A 22,047-nucleotide genomic window follows, 5' to 3' on the forward strand; every position below is an offset into this window, starting at 1 on the left:
AAATTCCAAAAATGATTCATTCTAACATACCCAATATGACTAAATGAAATTATGGACTTAATGAAATAATCTGAAATTAAACATTTATTTTTCATCATACACATTTCTACACAACATTCCTGAGGATTAGTAACCAAAAGTGGACTGCATATTAAAGATGTGGCCAAACCAGAGTTTTGTAAATTGTTATAGTTAAAGTTTTATCAATTGTTATAGTTAAAGTTTTATCTCTTGAGTATATACCCATTTTAATGCATGATATTATTCTGCTGGCCTTGATGCTGCAGCTTTGCATTGCATGCTATTAATGATTTTTTTTTTTTAAATGTCCAATCTTTTTTAAGTTCAACAGATCATTAGTTGTTTACATGACCTTCTTTTTGGTTTTCGAAGGACCAATTATTTTCATGAGTTGGAACCACTGACAATTAAGGATAGTTTACTGTGAAGTTATAATGTTTGCATTTTACAATGTACCTTTTAAAGTAATATTAAAATCTACTGTTTTTGGCCTAAAAATTATAATCTTGCTCTGGTGATGAGGTCTCTTTAAAAACATTATTCTCAAATTGACTTTCTGTTCTCTTGAGTGCCATTATTACAGAGCCATTACTCAGTTTATTATTATTGTTATCGCCGATCTAATGTCTGTGAGGTCGTTTACCTTTACCCTCTCTAAGTTAAATTAGTTATCTTTACAGAATATCAAACACTTAGTTCAGCTTTCTTGACCACAGCAAATACACTCATATCAGCTATTATTATGTGCAGGGTCAATTGAGTGTGAATACGGTAAATGAATGATGCTTGGTGTAACGCGTTAGATTAGCACATACACACTCTAATACTCAGACTTGGATATTAATGGCTCCAGTGAACGGTTTTAACTTTGGGCTATTGAGTTAAAAGATTCTGTACTCATCAACCTCTTGTCTTTTAATTAGTATGTTTAATTACTGTGGTATGATTTAGCAACCAAAGCTTCTGGTACATCATTGCAGGTATAGGGTACACAATACAAAATGAGTGCTTAAAACACTTCAAATCAAAAGTAAGACAAAAACATAGTATTGTAGAAGAGAATGCCAAATTCACTTTTACTTTTTAAATTCATGGTTCCTTTTCTGAGTAAGAGGCAGTGGAAACCAATCGTTTATTCAGCTTTTGTCCAGTTCCCTGACACCCTTTCAGAAAGCTGCAATAGATTTTGAGATTTAATTTATGATCCATGCTGAAACATATCCAATGAGCATTCATCTCTGCCGAGTCATGAATTCATTTTATATTATACTGCAATATTAATTCATTCAATTACAGACTTGATGCAATATTGTTTTTATATCTTGTGAGTGAATGGCTTCATGTCCAAATGCAGTTTTGGGAAGATAACTAAATAAAAAGAAATAAAGAAAAGGAAGGATTATGATCAGGTGTTCCATCAGTGCACAAAAACCTAGCATTAGCGATGGCATGATTTTCCTGGCTGTAAGAAATCAATAGCATTCCACTGTGTTTTTGATTTAAAGCTTTGTGGGATTGTGGCACCATAAAAGGCAGACTAGGAATCTAGAGTGCCCATACCATTTATGCATACTGTTCAGGTGTATTGAGGACTCTCGGGGGGGACATTTACACCAGATGCGGGTCAGATAGTTTCTGAGAACCCTCCCACTTGTAGATCTGGATACAGCTCATATCTATCATTTGATAAATGGTCAACAAGTTTTTTTAATTGGCAAGTAGTTATTTGGGGGACCCAAAACCTGGTGTTGTCCTTTATGATATACAGTCATCGTCCTCTACCTTCTACTTGTCCTCATGGACTCTTTCTGCCACTGCTAAGGATAACAGAAGCCATGAAACACAGAACATACCTACCATAAATTTAAAAGTGGTGGAGATACAGGCATACCTGTTTACAAATTTATTTCATTCTGGGGGAGTTTTCGTATTGCGAAAAATGTATAAACTGAAATGCGGTTTCCCATAGGAATGCATTGAAAACCAATGAATCTGTTCCGAAGGTCAGAAAAAAGTAAAAAAAAAGTCTTTTATCTGTTCAAAACTCTTTATAAAGTGTATTTTAAAGGCATAAAGGGACATGACTTAAAAAAAGTCTAAATGCATTGAAAACCAATTAATCCGTTCCGGAGGTCAGAAAGAAGTTTAAAAAAAGTCTTATCTGTTCAAAATTCCTTATAAAGTGCACTTTAAAGGCATAGTACTGTACAGGGACATGGTTAAAAATGAATATGTAAATGCATTGAAAACCAATTAATCCATTCCGGAGGTCAGAAAAAAGTAAAAAAAAAGTCTTTTATCTGTTCAAAACGCTTTATAAAGTGCACGTTAAAGGCATAAAGGGACATGATTTAAAAAAAGTGTAAATGCATTGAAAACCAATTAATCCGTTCCGGAGGTCAAAAAGAAGTTAAAAAAAAGTCTTATCTGTTCAAAACTCCTTATTAAAAAAAAAATCATAAATGCACTGACAACCAATTAATCCGTTCGTATTGCAAAAAAAATTTGTAAACCGAAGCATTATTTTCAATGGATTTTCATTCGTAAACCGAAAATTACGTTAACCGAGGCGTTCGTAAACTGAGGTATGCATGTATAGTGTACATGTGAAGGAGAGCTGATAGTTTTGTTGACGGTAAACAACCTGATTCAATGGTTCTTCACTTTCAGCAGTGTAAAAATGCAGTCACCCTTTATCTCTTGAACAGGTATGTTTGACAAGACCTGGAAATAAATGATGCTGAACTTAAACAGTTCTGCATGAATTAGCAGGACCAAAGATCCACTAGAGTTAAGGCCGGACTGGAATTGAATTGAATTGTCTTGAATTGTCTCTTCTACCTGGTTAGCTGTAATATTACACTAAGGTCAGAAGTCATAGCTACACAAAGCACACCAAGTTTGGGAGTAGAGAGTCTAAAAGGGCCAGTCATTCTATATCAGGAAATAGGAACACATTCAGTCAGTCATTTTTAGAGTGGTGTCTAAGACATGCAATATGAAGGTCACATGACTAATTTTTCCGAAATATTCCATAAGATAATAAAAGAGTCAATTCATCACAGTAAAATATTGAATGCAAATTAAATACCTCACATTCGTTAAAGTAGTGAGAAAAATACTGTAAAAAAAATTAGATAAATCATTAGTCAATTCACTAAAAAACACACACATTCCTTATTTATCACCTGGTATTTGCTGGACGTATTTTATAAACGTACAAAATAATAATCAGAGGAACTCTGCACTGTCCAGGAAGAGAAAAGTATAAAATGTTCTCTGTGAATGAAAGCACACTAGAATGTTTTAATAGTTTCACAATATGCTGTGTGCCTTCTGGTGCAGTGTTAGCTTGCAAAAAATAAAAAGCCAAAAATAACTCAAAATTTAAGCTCTAAAATATCGTAAAATATAAATATTTAACCATTTCGGTAAATAACGCATTACTTTTAGTGAGGTGGTCAAGGGGTGTTCAAGTCAAACCGGGACTTTTAGGTTGATATAAAAAAAGAACAAATTTCAAGGAGTGCATTTATTTTCAACATACTCCCCTGCTACATTTATACACTTATCCCAGCATTTAACTAATGCCTGGAAAGCTTTGGCATAGAAAGATTTGTCAGTATGCCTGAACCATCCTAGGACAGCCTGTTTCACTTCGTCATCATTGTGTTCACTGTTCCCACAGAAAGATTTGTCTCCTGTGCAGTTTCATGACAGGTTATGCATCAATTATCCAAGATCAAGTGTTCCATGTGCAGAATGTTCACAGGAATGTCTGCTGTCAACTGCAAATCATCACTGACGGACATACGGCCACCTTTGAAATGTTTACACCATTCCAAGTATCTCATCACTATACTTTGTTTGAAGTCTTCTGTAGATATCCACAGATTGTACACCTTTGTTCAAAAGAAACTTCAGCGCCACACGCTGTTCCATGAACGCACTAACACTGTTGTCTGCCATCATGATTAACTGTCTCTGGATTGGCCCGTGACATGTGCTCCACCTATCAGTAATAGGACACACTTGCCACTTACTACTGCATGTAGTACCGGCACACTAGCATCCCTTTTTATACCTGTAAAATTAAATGTCCCGGTTTTACTTTAACACCCCTTGACTTTAATGCATAGAAATTGAATTCTGAAAAATTAGTCATGTGACCTTCATATCGCATGCGGAAACCTTTAGTGAATTGACCCCAATGTATGCTATAAAGTAATATGAGAGCTGCTTGGCCTCCCTTAAAGAAATAATAAATCCAAAAGCCGGCATTTTCTATATTGAAGCTTACCAATTCTTAGATGTGGTGGCTGAATTCATTTTCTTTTTTAGGCTTTCTTTCTTTTCTTCACATGGTGATCTGGCCAGTAGGTCTGTTGTTTTTCAACAGAACAAGCTCTTCTGCAAATGTATCAGTTAAGCTTGTTAAGACAAACCATTTACCACTGACAGGGTTGCTTACAATGATCAGCTTTTATTTATTTCTGTAAATCAATTATCAGAAAAGGAAAAAAAAACTGTTTCCTGTAACTGTTTGTGCAACTTTAGTGTCAGGGACCCCAGGCTTTACCACATTCAGCGGGTCTGCGCATGCGCGGCATGCCGGGGCGCACTAGCGTGCGGGAACTAGGACCTGGGCGCCCGCGACGGCAATGGCGGTTGCGCATGCGCACTCACGATCGTGGATGCGCGCCTGGCACCACTGAGAGTGCAGGGCGCCCTATTTAAACAGGCTCTGACTGTGCTCAAATTGCCGTATGGTTTTTTTTCTGTAACCATTCTCCTGTCTAAATCTGTACGTTTAATCTCGTGTTACCGAACCTGGCCTGTGAAACCATTTATCCTCCTGCCTTCCGCTTGTACCGTCCTGCCTCCACCGTTACCGACCTGACCTGTCTGACTTCGCTCACTCCACCTCCTCACATCAGGATCTCACCTGCTACGTACCACCGGCAAGTGCTTCTACCACAGCGGGTTGCACCCAGGGGCCGCGACCTGGTTTCGGCCTGCTCCAAGTCCATCCCCACCATCAGGGGCTCTGGTGAACAAGCAGGTCGAGGCTTAGATTCCGAGCCCTGGGGAATCCTGGTCTGTGGAGCGCTAGAGGCTACCACCTGTCCGTCATGGCCGTATGGTTCTGTTAAGGACCGAGTCTGGAGGAGGACTCTTTCCTTGGGAAGAGATGTGTCAACACCTGGCGGCGCTCACTCAAGCCGTTAAAACACTAGAGGAAGGATATAAGCATTTGGAGGGACGTGTTCAGACCCTAGCCGCACCTGCTACCATAGCATCAGACCCGGTTAGTTCACCTCCTGCCAGGGGCCCCAAAGATCCTTCCGCTGGAGCAGTGTTCACCATCCCCCGCCAGAACCTCGAGTGCTAACGCCCGAGCGTTTCAATGGGGATCGAGGGAAGTTCAGGGCCTTCCAGAACTCCTGACAGCTATATTTTGATCTACAACCCCGGACTTTTTCGTCTGAATCTGTGAAGGTAGGGTTCATTATATCCTTGTTGCAGGGTGAACCCCAGGGATGAGCTCACCGTCTGATGGAAACTCGCCACCCACACCTGAATTCTGTTACTACCTTTTTCAAAGCAATGGCGCAACTTTATGATGAGGCAGCCCTCTATACCTTGCAGCAGGGACACCAGGCAGCGGAGGACTATGCAGCCGAATTTAGGCGTTGGAGCGGAGACACTCAGTGGAATGACGCAGCCTTGCGTCATCAATTTCGATTAGGGTTGTCTGACCCACTTAAAGATGAGTTGGCAAGGGTAGGAGTACCTGAATCCTTGGAAGACCTGATAAACCGGGCCATCCAGATTGACCGTAGGTTGCGGGAACGGAGACAGGAGAGGTCCAGCCAGGGGCCAAGATCCACTTGGATGCTGCCAAGGGTACCAGTCCTGCCAAGGGCCACAGTCGGCAATCGGAATCCGGAACCATCAGATGGGACTGAGCCCATGCAACTCGGTCTGATGCGGCCTTCCCTTTCTACAAAAGAACGCCAGAGACGTCGGTTGAACAACCTGTGCCTCTACTGCGGAGCAGCAGGTCACATGGTGCACTCCTGTCCAGAGAAGCTCTGTAAGTGCTCTTCCTTTATTTCTGCTATGTCTCCTGCCTGCACAGGTAACCCCACTCACTTAGCTGTACCTGTTTCTTTTCAGCTCCTCGGAAGAATCGTACAAGTGACAGCTATTATTGACTCCGGGGCGTGTAGTTGTTTCATTGACCTTAGCTTTGCAGCCCAGCAGCAGATTCCATTACTCACCAAGGAGCATGACCTGAACATTTTCTTGGCCGATGGGTCTTGAATAAAATCGGGGACGGTAGATCAGGAGACCCCTCCTATACACACCACAGTGGCAGGTCATCATCAAGAACTTCTCTGTTTAGATGCCATTGCGTCTCCTCTATTCCCAGTTATTTTATCCCAGCTCATTACCCCCAAATTAACTGGAAAGCCGGGTCAATCCAGTTTCACTCACCTTATTGTCAGGAGCATTGCTTGCCCAGGTTACCACTAGATACACCAACCTTGTTATGTGTGAATACCGATACAGAATTAGCCCAAATTGTGCCTTCTGCTTATCATCAGTTTCTTGACGTTTTTAGCCCACGGGGAGCAGATATTCTTTCCCCGCATCAGGCTTACGACTGCCCCATTGACCTTCTCCCGGGATCTGAGATACCCTTTGGCCGAATCTTTCCCCTGTCAGAACGAGAGTTGGAGGCATTGAAAGAATATATTGATGAAAGCCTTCGGAAGGGCTTTATTCGCCCTTCCACATCACCGGCCGGGGCAGGAATCTTTTTTGTTGAAAAAAAGGACCAGTCCCTGAGGCCATGTGTCGATTATAGGGACTTAAATAAGATCACAGTCAAGAATCGCTACCCCTTTCCCTTAGTCCCTGAGTTATTCCAAAGATTAAAGACAGCTTCTATTTTTACGAAACTCGATCTCAGGGGTGCTTATAATCTGGTCCGTATACGCGAAGGGGATGAGTGGAAAACCGTTTTTCACACTCGGTTTGGGCACTTGGTTATGCCATTTGGGTTATGTAATGCACCGGCCACTTTTCAGCATTTCGCGAATGATATTTTTAGAGACTTTTTGGACGTTTTTGTGATTGTATATCTAGATGATATTCTGATCTTTTCCTCGTCTCTGGAGGCGCATCGAGGGCATGTCAGGAGCATGCAGGAGCGACTTCGCCAGCACGGGCTCTATGCCAAAGCTGAAAAGTGCAGTTTCGAGCAGCGCAGTATCTCGTTTTTGGGTCTAATCATTTCCACCACTGGGATTGCTATGGATCCCATGAAAATCACTGCAATTCTAGAATGGCCAGCCCCCACGGATAAGAAGGGGGTTCAGAGATTTATCGGTTTTGCCAATTTGCTATAGGAAGTTTATAAAAAATTTCTCAGGCTTGGTATCCCCCATCACCCAACTCACAAGGATGGGGGTACGTTTTCAGTGGACTCCAGCAGCACAGGCCGCCTTTGAGGCTCTGAAGAAACTGTTCATGGCAGCCCCCATCTTAAGCCACCCTGATGCATCATTACCATATATATTAGAGGTGGACACATCAGAAGTTGCTGTAGGAGAAGTATTGTCGCAAAGGGTAGGTGCAAAGGAACTTATGCACCCGGTAGCTTTCTTTTCTAGGAAGCTCTCCCCTTCGGAAAGGAATTATGACATTGGAGATCGGGAATTGTTAGCAATTAAGACAGCATTAGAAGAGTGGCGGTATCTATTGGAGTGAGCCCTACACCGCATTTTGGTCTACACAGACCATAAAAATTTTGAGTATCTGAAGACAGCTAAATGCCTCAAACCACGTCAGGCCAGATGGGCATTATTCTTTTCTAGGTTCAACCTACATATAACCTATCGACCTGGGTCTAGAAACACGAAACCGGATGCTCTCTCCAGGATGTTTGAAGACCCTAAAGAAACACCCAAACCGGATACCATCTTGCCGGCAGGTAGTTTCTTACTGCTTCAGTCTGAGCTTTTGTCCAAACTACAGGCTGCGTCCACCAGGATTCCTGACCTACCCGGAATTTCAATACAGAGCAGGGAAGGTCTCTTGTGGAGGGGGGAACAGATTCTGGTACCCAAGGAAGCTCAGACCCTGGTTTTGGGCTATTGCCATGCTCATCCATTGGCGGGTCACTTTGGAATACACAAGACCCTAGAATTGGCACGACGCACGTTTTGGTGGCCAAGTATGGCCAAAGATTGTGAGACGTACGTTAGAACTTGCACTATTTGCAATCGGAATAAGCCCACCAGAGACAAGGCTTGGGGCCTGCTGCGACCCTTGCCAATACCTGACCGACCCTGGAGCATGATCTCCATAGATTTTATCGTGGAACTGCCACCATCGCAGGATCACACCATGATTTTTGTAGTAGTGGACTGTCTCTCTAAAATGGCCCACTTCCTTCCACTAGAAAAGACACCATCTGCTTCCGAAACGGCACAGGTTTTCATCAAGGAGATAGTGAGACTTCTCGGAGTACCAAAGAATATTGTTTCGGATCGGGGAGTTCAGTTCACGCCCACATTTTGGAAGGCTTTATGCGAGGGTTTGGAAATCAAGCTGTCTTTCTCTTCAGCGTATCACCTGCAAACAAACGGACAGACTGAGCGGACCAATCAAACGCTTGAACAATATCTTAGATGTTGCACTTCATTTCTGCAAGATGACTGGCTGACACTTCTGCCGATGGCAGAGTTTGCTTATAATAATGCGAACCATTCTGCCACCAATCAATCCCCGTTCTTCACCAACTATGGGTTCCACCCCACTTTCCTGCCAGATCTGGTCCCAGAGAACTCAGTCCTGGCGGCCCAAGAGACCCTAAATTTCTTCACAACCAATAATAAATTATTACAGGAAACAATGGCTAGAGCCCAGGATGATAGCAAAAAATTTTTTGACAAAAGAAGAAGAGGGGAATTGGTCATGCACCAATCAGGTTTGGTTGGCAATGACCAATCTGAAACTGGCATGCCCGTCAAGGAAATTGGCATCCAAATTCGTGGGCCCTTTCCGAGTAGAACGTAAGATCAATGAAGTTGCATACAAGCTGGCACTTCCCGAATCTTTTAAAATACATCCTGTTTTTCATGTGTCTCTGTTGAAACCTGCAGTACCAGATCCTTTTTCAGTTCGTAGATCTAGACCCCCAGAGACTATAGACATTGATGGAGAAGAAGAATTCGAGGTAGAAGCGATTATTGACTGCAGGAGAAGGGGTGGTCAAACGCAATACCTCATCAAGTGGAAAGGCTATGGGCCAGAAGAGAATTCGTGGGAACCTGCTCAAAATGTCCATGCTCCTAGATAGATTGATTCAGGAATTCCTTCGCAACCAGCCTCGAAGGAAAAATCAGTTGGGCATCCGGAGGCTGCCCATAAGGGGTGGGCAATGTCAGGGACCCCAGGCTTTACGCGGGTCTGCGCATGCGCGGTATGCTGGGGTGCACTAGCGTGCGGGCACCAAGACCTGGGCACCTGCGACGGCAACAGCAGTTGCGCATGTGCACTTGTGGACGCGCACCTGGCACCAATGAGAGCGCAGGGCGCCCTATTTAAACAGGCTCTGACTGTGCTCAAATTGCCTCAAATGGTCTTTTCCTGTATCCTGTGTTCCTGAGAGATTGCCTTGTTGCCGACCCTGCCTGACCCTGATTCGTTGACTATCTCCTGCTCTGATCCCTGGCTTGTCTGACCATTCTCCTGTCTAATCCTGTACGTTTGATCTCCTGTTACCGAACCTGGCCTGTGACCCGTTTATGCTTCTGCCTGCCACTTGTACCGTCCTGCCTCCACCGATACTGACCTGGCCTGTCTGACTTCGCTCACTCCGCCTCCTCACATCACGATCTCACCTGCTACGTACCACCGGCAAGTGGTTCTACCACAGCTGGTTGCACCCAGGGGCTGCGACCTGGTTTCGGCATGCTCCAAGTCCATCCCCACCATCAGGGGCTCTGGTGAACAAGCAGGTCGAGGCTTAGATTCCACGCCCTGGGGAATCCTGGTCTGTGGAGCGCTAGAGGCTACCACCGGTCGGTCCTTAACATTTAGTGTGAGCTGGAGTTTGGCTTCAGAGTGTTAGTGTAGCTAAATATGCTAGTATATCTAACACTCCCCTCCCCCCAAATTAACAATTAATTGTTACTGGCCAGATTAACAGGTGAAAGCGGTAAAAGGAAAAGAAAACGAATGCAGCCACCAAATCTAAGGAGTGGTAAGCTGCAACAGATTACATTTTTGGTTTGGGGTTTAATACCACTTATTTATGCCTATCTTATTTTGTAAAAAAAAAAAAAACATCGATAGCTACATTACTACAGCAGATCAGCTATGATGGCAAGACATACACTTCTACTCAGCTTAGGAGTTTCACATAAATGTGGACACTAAACATTCTATGTTAAAGCACCAAACTGACACATAAACAAGAATCCAGTGGAAATTTTTGAGCACTGTTGGTGAAGAAAATGATCTGCATAGAGGGACGTTCTGCTGCTCTGAAGCTGGGGACTGCTCAGAAGATACACCATGCTCTCCTTGATGCGAATTATTCTTCATCATGCAGCATCGCCCATTATAAACAGAAGGAAATAGTTGCCTTTATCAACATATAAACAATGCAGCAACAGAAGGCATTTCTGTATCATGGGGCTGCAAATGCACAAACGGTATGTTATGTTACACCCAGAGGAAAGTACGAGGCAGAGAGGACAGAAGATTGCAAGTTGGCCATCTGTGCCTCCAGTGTTACAGATTGCCTTCCATGGCTTATACAACACTTCTGTCTAGTTCATCCTGGTGGTTTCAAAATGCCATCTTACATCATCACACATGGCATTGTGAAAAATACAAATGAAAGCATGTCTAATGTCAGGAGTATATTATAAATATATCTCAGAAAAGGACATGATACCTGTGCACATTATCCATGTTAAACAATGTATTCCATTTACAATTCTTTTTTTCTTGTTCCCATGTTAAAACAAGAACAAAAATAAGATAGTTATTTGATTAGTGACAGAATACATGTATCTTACAGTGATCTGAAATACCCCAAAAAAAACAAAAGTACTGAAAAAATATTATTGTTATATAGGTAGAATTTGATATCCTCAAAAATCATTACCCACAATGTTATAATGAGGAGAATCGCTAACAGTTTAAACTGGTTTTGTGCATGTCATTTTGTCAGTATTAGAGTGTGTTTTTTCCCAATAGGATCTCTGCCTGTGACTAACTAAAACCATTTCCTACTTATACTGCAACTGGCAATGGTATAAAGCAGGGGTCTCCAAACTGCAGTCCAGGGGCCAGATGTGGCCTTTTGGTTGTCTTTAATCGGCCTTTGAGGAACTTTTCATCCCACTAATATGAAATACTATTCTGCCCACTGACAGCAACAAAGGGGCATAATTCCTGCCACTGACATCAACAATGAGGCACTTTTCCTCCCCTGATACAGAATATGGGGGCACTATTCTTCTCCCTAATACCAAAGATGGGGCACTGCTTGTGCAACTTTAGTGTGAGCTGGAGTTTGGTTTCAGTGTGTTAGTGTATCTAAATGTGCTAGTCCATCTAACCCCTGATACAGAATATTGGGCACTATTCCTCTCCTTTAAATCATAGATGGAGCACTGCTTGTGCAACTTTAGTGTGAGCTAGAGTTTGACTTCAGTGAGGTAGTGCATCTAAATCTGCTAGTCCATCTAACACTCCCCTCCCCCCAAATTTACAATGCTGGTATCTGCTGTGCCCCTGTGCGTCTTCATTCAGAGTGAGGGAATGCTAACAGGAGGTGTGTTATTGGCCAGATCACCAGGTGAAAGAAGAGGTAAAAAGAAAAGAAAACAAATGCAGTCACTGTTTGGTCCCACTGATACCAGCAAAAAATTCAAATCCCGTTGGCCACAGTCCGGCCCTCCTTCAGTCTGAAGGACAGTAAACTGGCCCTTTGTTTAGAAAGTTTGGTGACCCCTGGTATAAAGTAAACAAAAGAAAGGGGGGTAATAATGGTCTTTGATAGGCCAAAAAGATCAGTTCAGCTTGCGACAAAGCATAACTAATTGGCCAGTGTTACAGCTGTGTCAAAACCAAAACCCACTACTGGAAAGAATCCAAGGGTAGAGGACATAATGGTTCACAGCTTTATCCTTCTACAGGATATTCATATGACTGTGTGTAACACAAGTTGGGCCCACAGTGGCAGTCCTTTCTTGTATCACAAACTAGTGAACAAGTGTTTGGCAGTTCTATGAAGCAGATCATCACAATGAGGAATTAATATTGTTATATGGGATTTATTTAGCACCAACAGTTTGTGAAACGCTTTACAAAATAAAAGGAGATAGTAGAGTTACAATACAATGCAAGACAAGCGGATGAACTCTTTCTAGTAAAATTGCATTTTAATTGATGTCCTGTGAACAACTTTTAGAATAAAATGTTTATTTTCTTAACCTGCTATAACATTTTGTTTGCAGATGGCTACACAACAGATGACATCGAGTTCTACTGGAACGGAGGAGATAAAGCAATCACAGGAGTAGAGAAGATCGAGCTGCCTCAGTTCTCCATTATTGATTACAAAATGGTCTCAAAGAAAGTAGTGTTTTCCACTGGTAAGGATTCAGTAAAACTGGTCTAGGAATAAATATTAATAAGGCTTGTTTTTTATTACATGTTTTCTTTGATTTCCAGGTTCTTATCCTAGGCTTTCATTGAGCTTCAGACTTAAAAGAAATATTGGATACTTCATCTTACAAACCTACATGCCTTCCACACTCATTACTATTCTGTCCTGGGTGTCTTTCTGGATCAACTATGATGCATCTGCTGCAAGAGTAGCACTAGGTAAGGTTTCTTCAGTTTACAGCAAACAATATAATACATAACATGTACATATTTGTAATATAGTTTATTATTTTGCATGGAAAGCGACACAGTAGAGCCTTCTTATAGCTATTTTCATACCATTACCTCAATTATAAACCCACAAAATAGAGGGTTTATAACTCATTTAGGGTAATGGGACTATGGCCAGGCTATGGACATTCAAATATTTGCATGTGCTTAGCAAGCAGTAAATAAAGCTTAAAACAATCCAAAATTATCTTTTTGGTTGCACTGCTTCTATTGTAAACTTGATGATGAATTGCTCCACAATTTACTACAAAGGCCTGTAGGGGATTATTTTAAAGGCTAACTCTACTTTCATTTGAAAAAAATCATCTAGCCTTTAAAATTGCTACACAAGTCATATTGTAATTTAATGTTATTAAAAATTACCTTTCCTTTTCAATCTGCAGCACTGTAATTATCTGTAATTATCTGTAAAATATAATGCAGTATAGCAAACTGGGGGTGTTCCGTACACCATCAGTGTACGGAACACCCCCCCACACAGAAATGTAATTTCTTGCTTGTGTGATAGGCTCACTGATATTCTCAGAAGTCTGTGCTCAGATACAAATGAGATTTTAGGCATCCTCTGCCATGAAGATTTAATTTTTTGATAATATACTCCCAAAGGGTTAATTACTTCTAAAGTGATGCAGACAGTGCAACTTTCCTTATTAGAACACTGCAAGTGCAGCAGCTCATTAATAATGAAAAAGTCACTCCCAGAGTCACTCGGCACATTGACATGTACATTGATCACCCAGAGAGGATTGTTTTTTTCCCCAATAAAAGTGGACTTACTCTTTGAGGCTTATTTACTTTTTAATCCAAAGGAAAAGATCAGCTTCACTCTGAAGAAATTTAAAACACTAGTATTTTTATTTTGATGGGTTTTACCCACAATTCTTCACTTAAAGTTTTGCTAAACCCAAGACCCTGCATTCACTATATTTGGTCTCCCACAGTACACACATCATGGAAATACAAGCTGGACACTGGTTGAACCTTATAGGAAGAGTTTTCATTCTCCTCTCACTGCCCTATTAGATTGCATAACCCCTGACCCTCTCTCTGGAGAGTGCTGATTGGCCCTGTGCTGATCTCATGCACCCTCCCCAGAAAAAGAAAAAACTCTCTAGCAGTGCACACCAAACTGAGCATGTGCAGAGTGTCCTCGAGGCTGTGTTCTATGAAGAGATGAAATGGGGAATGTGGAAGAAGGAGGGATTAGAGAAGACAGTATCAAACTTTCTTTTTTACACAATACAGAGGATTAACCCCTTAGGTTTCACAGTGAGTATAACAAGCATGCTTCGCTGCATATATAGATTTTACTGTTGTGGGTTTAGTGACACTTTAAAGTAGAACTTTAGGCCAAACCTTTTTTTTTTTTTCATTTTAGATAAAGTAAGGGAGTGTTATAACCCCAGTCATATTTTTTTTATTTATTTTTTATTTTTTTTACCCTCTGTGTCCCATTATGGAGATTTCCCTTCACTTCCTGTCTTATAGCCAAACAGGAAGTGAGAGGAATTCCCTGCAAATTAAGGGAATTCCTTGGGGACTCCCAGGTCACCAGAATTAGTGTCCCCCTTGGAAGGTTTCCTCTCTATTACTTTTCTGAGGACAACCCAGAATTTTAGATTTTCTTTTACTTTCACTTTCAATGATAATGGTAAACAGGACAAAGAGAGGGTGATTATCCCTAAAGGGGGCACAGACAACAATAAAAACTGACAAACATTCTAATTCCTATGCACTCTATCCAAAACTAAAAGAAACGTTTTGCCTTTAGTTATACTTTCATCATAAAGGTTATTTACTAATTGTTAGGAATATGTTAATATTTGAATGCCCATAGTCTGGCCATGGTCCTGCTTTATGCCCATCTCCCCATAATACATCTGATTATTCTTTTCCATTGAAAGGGATTTATTGGGTGTGCATTGGGTTACTATAAAGTTAATCAGTCCATTTGAATTGTGTGTATGTGTGTGTGTGTGTGTGTGTGTGTATGTGTGTGTGTGTGTGTATATATATATATATATATATATATATATATATATGTGTGTGTGTGTGTGTGTGTGTGTTTTGCCTTGAAAAAGTTTTCATACCTCTTGAAATATGGAGGATTGAACTTCTCTTCTAAAAACTATTAGGTACCACTCATCCTATCCACTCTTATTAAATTTAGTGCTGCCAGTCAGGGGAGGAGTGAATGAGGCTAGAAAACATGAGCTTGTTCAAAATACTGTGCTAAATGTACTCCTTTAATGACCTAGAGCATTTGTATGGTCAAAAATCTCCTCAGTGAATCTTAGTAGTTAGTACCATACAGCAGGGGTACCAAAATATATACTTGCTAATAAGACATTTTTTCAGGCTTTGATTTTACATACCAAAATTTTGTAACATGTCTAGCCCTTTATCAAGCTAGGAGCAAACTTCACACTACAACATAAATACTGAACATTTATATATCCTCCCACCAAAACTCACAATAAAGGGAGACGTTCAATCCTATTTACTTATATTTGGCCCTAGGAGCTTTTGGTGTTCTTAGTGTATTGCTTCAACAAACATCTACAAATATAACCACAGGGAACAGTAGCAGGCCTCAAGCAAATTACATTGTGATGCCATGAACCACAGTGTTGTTTTTCCCTAGGTGAATATACCTCTTATTGGGAAAAGATAAATAACCCTAGGATAATTAAAAAGATTTTATTATCTCCAGGAAAAATATTCAAAGTCAGATGCAAGTTTAGGAGTCCAGGTATTTATTCACAAAAAGGTTATTGGTCTTCTAAAATTATATTGAGGTTGTATTGCAATTACAGTGTAGGTGTAAATAGCATTAAAACCTATCTTCAAAAGGTTACTCGAGCTTCATTGAAAATATGTTGCCCTTTATACACATAGCCTACAGTGTAGAAATGTTGGTGTGCACCTGTCAAGAAGAGATCATTGAGTCATGCATAACGTCTTCTTATAGGAATCACCACTGTGCTGACAATGACTACCATCAGTACCCATCTGCGAGAAACCCTACCAAAGATCCCTTATGTCAAGGCTATAGACATCTACCTAATGGGATGCTTTGTATTTGTGTTCTTGGCATTGCTGGAATATGCTTTTGTGAACTACATCTTCTTTGGAAAAGGTCCTCAGCTACAGAAGAAAGCAGCAGAAAAAGCAGAGAAAGCAAATAACGAAAAGAATAAACTCCAGGTAACGGGGAAATAAACAATGCTGTTAAAAAAGAAAATTCACAGTGTTTTTATAAAGAGGAACATCCTCATGGAAATGCATATATCTCATCACATTATCTGTTTGAGATTACACGCAGTTGGGTATTACTGTATATAGGTGTTCTATTTTCCATACTGGATAGTCAGCATCTGAAATGATAAAATCCGTCAAGAGGTTTGGAAGTCTGCTTGATTTAGGGAAATTCTAGTTTTTATTGAGCAGGTAATTGCCTAAAATATGAGATTTAAATTGGAACTAGAATAACACCATGTTATTTGATAGAGTAAGAATGAGTGAAATGTATTTGCCCAGTGCAGAATCCGCTTGCATACTTTGGCTACCCCCCCATTCCTGTGGACAAAAATAAAGTTATTAAATCGCAACTCACCCTCTCCAGGCTCTAGAGCTGCCCTTTTGGGTCCTGCTACCAAGACATCCCGACTCGTGATGTAACCAGATATAAGGCATGTTATCTTGGGAATTTTAAAAAAGTATTACTAATTACTTTGTTCAGTGAGTTGGAGTAAGTGGGCATGAGTGAACAGGTAAGGGGCTCTAACTGGATTTCTATTTTAAAACTAGATGATGAAGAGCTTCATTGGTTAGAGAGCTTCCATTTACCTAAAGCACTATGCACAGTGAATGGACATCGGAAGAAGCATAACTTTTCCAAAAGCATAATTTAGCCATATAATTCTATTAACAATGTAATCTGAAAACTAATTTTTGGTGTCACAGAGTCCATCAGCATCTTTTCACAATCTGCCCATCCACCACGTGAACAATAAGTTGGCAAACATTTTTTTTAAACACTCACATGTAGTCATACCTACAATCCTGTCTGGTAAGTCGTATTTCAGTTGTAACTGTTGACATAAAAGAAATAGGCCATCCTCCTTAAACACACATAAATTTTTTATGTTTTTGGAATCCTTTTCTAAGAGTTTCATGTCTTGTGTCACAAATCAGCAATTCTGTTTTCAAGTAGAAATATTGCTTTGCACAAACTGACACCAGCAGCTCCAGCTGTCCTCTATGCGTTTAGCCTTTGCTTTTAGCCTTCAACTACTTTTCCAACAATCTCTATTATATGTCTGCTGACTATTTTAGAATCAAGATAGTGTTTATTAGACAAAATTTTGCCTTAACATATTATGAAAAATCCTCCCTCCTAGCAAAATAACAGCCCAGCGGGATATATCACATTCTTTTTCTCTGGATCTGAGTACTACATTGTAACTATTCTCCTTTCTAAAGTATAATTGGTAGAACCATGAAAAGTCTGAATATAATATAAAAAAAGTATTAAAACTCTCAGTTCCCAAATCCCTTTATCAAAATGAAAGAGTAAGATAATGAAATCATCCATTCTCAATGTTTTGAGCTGTACTGTTGTACTCTTCAGGCAACTGCAAGGCTGCAAATCTCATACAATCATTTTATATGTGCTCAACACTTGATGAGATTGTTGAATGCTGACTATCCTGTCAGTAAGATCCATAACATAATGTCTGTAAAAATAGTTCTCTCAAATGAGAACATGGATTAAAGTTCATATAAGACTACAGTGAACTACTATGTGAAAGTATAGAAATACATTGGGGTTAATTTACTAAAGCTGGATAGTGCACAATCTGGTGCAGCTCTGCCTAGAAATCAATCAGCTTTCAGTTTTGTTTTTTTTTGTCAAAGCTTAATTGAACAAGCTGATTGGCTATCACCCACAGCTGAACCAGATTTTGCACTCTACAGTTTAAGTAAATCAACCCCAGTGCGGGTATAAAAAGCCTTCACTAATCTTCACTTGACAGTTGCTACAAGTCTTCCCATTTACAGAAAGAGGGCTTAGCTTTGGATGTAAGTCCCATCTAAACATGGAAGTATGCATGTCTACCATTATTCCAGCAGGCACTCTGCACTGCCATTAATATCAGGAATGGATGAATAAAGTGTAGCAACTGTCAATATTATTCATTCCATGGAGATTAAATAGAATGTATTAAAGTAATAATAAACCCTTACATAAGCCCAATGAAGTAACTTTCCTCAGACCATACACAGTTATTATGAAAATACTTCTATATAAACTGTACTTGTTTATCTGCAGCCCTCTCTCCTCCAAAACATTCCAAAGTACACAGATCAGATTGTATTTCTTAGCTTTCCAGGAAGAAAGGGGGCTGAGATCTGATGTTACACACTGCAAAGAACACAGCACAGAGCTAAGTGTAATATGGTACTTGAGTGCTCTGTGGTAGTGGGGGGAAGGGGCCATCACCGTGGGTTTCCTGACGCTTGAAAAACTGTGAAACTGACTCATGAAAATAGGAGAGGAAGGATTAGCTATCAGGATCCACATTACACACTGTATGAGGATGCTGTATGTTTTGTTAAAGTGGAACTATATTCACCTCCACTCCAATGCTGCATTGTCCCAAAGATCTCTTAATGGGCTTCTGACTTTAAGGATCATTAATATGACCCTTACTTTATAATCTATTTTTAAATTATATAGCAGTTGAGATTAAAAATATTATTTCTGTGTTTCCAGATGACACCAAGCCATGTAGTGGAATAATGTCTTTACAGGATGTCTTCAACTTACAAGCACACCTTAATGCACTGTTTAATTTGGCAACTATGCGGTTTAATGTTGATAAAAGTTATGCACTTGGGAGCTAAAAACATGCATGCATCATACATTCTAGGTGGAATACAACTGAGGAAGTCAATGATTGAGAAGGATCTGGGTGTTCCGGTATTTCATAGACTTAACCAACGCAATATCGGGCACTTTTACCCCCTTCCTGCCCAAGCCAATTTTCAAGTTTCAGCTCTCTCACACTTTGAATGACAATTGTGCAGTCATGCAACACTGTACCCAAACTTTGTTCACACAAATAGAGCTTTCTTTTGTGGTATTTAATCACCACTTGGGTTTTTATTTTTTGCTAAATTAACAAAAAAAGACCAAAGATTTGAAAAAAAAAAGTTTTTCTTTGTTTCTGTTATAAAAGTTTGCAAATAAATAATTGTTATTTATAAATTTAGGCCAAGATGTATTCTGCTACATTTCTTTGGTGAAAATAACCCAAATCAGTATTTATTATTTTGTCTGTAGGAAAGTTATAGAGTTCATAAACTATGGGATATATCTGAAAATTGATCAATCCTGCAATACTGACAGCCAATCTAATTTCTTGAGGCCCAAAAATGTCAGAACAGTACAGATATCCCCCAAATTACCCCTTTCTGCAAAGTAGACAGTCCAACGTATTTCATAAGAGGCATGGCGAGTTTTTTTGAAGTTGTAATTTTTTTGTCATAATTTTTTGGAAAATTAATAAATTAAAAAACTGTCACCAGTGCAGTACAACGTCATCATATAACTGGCATGGCCATGATTAGGGACATTGACTGGTGACAGTACAAAAAAAATGATAATTTATTTTTCAATTTTATTTTATTTTTGTATTTTTTATTACATTTTTCTCTTTTTTTAAGATTTGTTTTTAATATTACACTATGACCAAAGTAGTATAATGTTACCATAGTAACATTGTACTACTTTGGGGAAGTGATCAGTATTTATTTTTTTTTTACACAATTTGATTGCTTATAACAAATAATTTATTTGCTATAAGCAAGCATTTAACTAAATGAAATTGATTCATTCAGGTTTTTTTTGTTGTGATTAGCTGTGACTGGCCACGGCTAATCACATGACACAGATGGGCTGTGATTGGCCCAGCCTGTGAATGTGATCACTGTGGCCATTCACAGCTAGGCACACTTGTATAAAATGGATGGTATGAAAGGAAGCCATCCATTGTTTACAACTGTCATGTGACCTGCTGTGGTTGGTCACAGCAGGTCACATAGTGCTGGCAAAGGGGCCAATACACAGATTTGTCTTCGGCTGTGTCTTCGGTACACAGCCAGTGACAGATCTTGCCACATGCGTGATCCGGGAGGGAAGTCACGTGATGCCCTCCCTGGATTGACGAGAATCCTGTCCGGCCATCATTTTACTATAGGTAGTAAATAATGCCATGTAATGTCATAGGAAGTGGTTAATAATGCCATGTAATGTCAAACGTCAGATTCTAACGCAAGCAAAATACTTTATTGTATTGAAAGAGATATAGACTCCAGAGAAAGAGACATAATTTTGACTCCCGTACAAATCATTAGTACAACCTCATCTGGAATACGCAGTTCAATTTTGGGTACCAGTTCACTGAAAGGATATTGGTGAACTTAAAGTGCAGAGAAGGGCAGCAAGACTAATAAGAGGTATGGAGGAGCTCAGCTATGAGGAAAGATTAGCTGAATGAATGTATTCTCTGTTGAGAAGAGATTCTTAAGAGGGGATATGATCACCAAAGACAAGGGGATACTCTTTATATCTGGATGAAAAGAGATATAACCTCCATATACAGAAAGGCTTCCTCACAGCAAGAGCATTAAAAATGTGGAATACATTCCCTGAGGAACTAGTTATGGACAGTTCAGTTGATCACTGTGACGGACCGCAGGGTACCCCACCTGGGTGCTTCCATCAGAGAACTGCTTCCTCACTGTTAGGACACAGGACCAAGGTATTATAGATGGGCATTGCACCCAAGAACTAGACACCACTTACTGAGGTGCCACAAGGAACTCTCTTTACTGTCAACTCACACAGAATTTATACCACATAGAATCAGGTAAGAGCTTGATCAAATGATCCTAAACAATGCAAACTGTAAACAGTAATATCATCAGTACATCTAATGAACAGCTAACATCTAACAGTGATCGAATCAAACAGTAGTCTAATTAACAGCTAGCAGCTAACAGTGATCTAATTAACAGTAAAAGATAATCAACAGCCAGGCACTCAGGCCAGTCAAGAGCCCACCCCAGACAGACCGGCAACAAGCCCACACCCCTGGGTATACAAAGTATGCAGTCTTAATAACTATGTAACTTTTTAAAATAACATTTTAAATCATCTGTAGTTGTATTCAAAGAGTAGGAAGTGTTCTGTTAATAGATGGGACATTCAACAATTTATTACAGTAATATTTTCTGTTTAGATCCATCTGAAAAACTATTATAGTGTATATATAGACGTCATAAAAGACATGTAGCTATGGTTAGTATCTTAATGCCTTAGTCTTGTCTTCTCTGGTTGCCAGCACCATCCTGGAGTGACATGTGATATACTCAGGGCCAGTGCTAGAATATTTTATGCCCTAGGCAAGACCAGAGACTTGCACTTCCCCAAAAATTTAATGTCACCTATAATTCTACTTCACCCCTCCTAGCACACATCCTCTTTCCCCTCAATTTTTCCTCTCTAGCATAAATCATCCTCTCCCTCAAATCTGCCTCCTAGCATAAATCCCCCCAATCGCACCTCCTAGCACAACCCCCTCCAAATTACCCTTCCCAGCACCAATCCTTCCTCCCCACACAAAACCAAATCCCCCCTCCTAGCACACACCCCCAATTCCCCCTCCTAGCCCAAACCCCCCTAATCCTCTCTTCTAGCACAAACCCCCTTCCCCTCTTCTAGCACAAATTCCCCCAATCTCACCTCCTAACACAAATCCCCCTTAAATCCCTCCTCTAGCTAAACCCCCTCCAAATTACCCTTTCCAGCATAAAATCCTCCCATCTTACCCAAATCCTCCCACAGCCCATCCTTTTAAGGGATGGGCTTTGGCCATGGCATAGAGTGGGGAAACCAGCGGCCATGGCTGCGCCCCTAAGCAACAGTGCACCCTAGGCAGCTGCCTAGTTTGTCAGCCAGGTATATGT

The 22,047-nt window shown here is 40.3% G+C and overlaps 1 protein-coding gene across 1 annotated transcript in view; it reads left to right on the plus strand.

Annotated features, from left to right (window-relative positions):
• GABRB1 (gamma-aminobutyric acid type A receptor subunit beta1) overlaps positions 1 to 22,047 on the plus strand; it is a 595,526-nt gene that overhangs the window by 548,591 nt on the left and 24,888 nt on the right. Inside the window, exons 6-8 of the mRNA XM_089657299.1 lie at positions 12,570 to 12,707; positions 12,787 to 12,939; positions 15,983 to 16,218. Coding sequence (XP_089513425.1) covers positions 12,570 to 12,707; positions 12,787 to 12,939; positions 15,983 to 16,218 — 527 coding nt within the window. The remainder of the gene's footprint in view (positions 1 to 12,569; positions 12,708 to 12,786; positions 12,940 to 15,982; positions 16,219 to 22,047) is intronic.

The sequence above is a fragment of the Staurois parvus genome, unplaced genomic scaffold, assembly GCF_062004578.1.
Source record: "Staurois parvus isolate SC_StPar_1 unplaced genomic scaffold, SC_StPar_1.0 ptg000980l, whole genome shotgun sequence".
In the NCBI taxonomy this organism is placed as follows: domain Eukaryota; kingdom Metazoa; phylum Chordata; class Amphibia; order Anura; family Ranidae; genus Staurois; species Staurois parvus.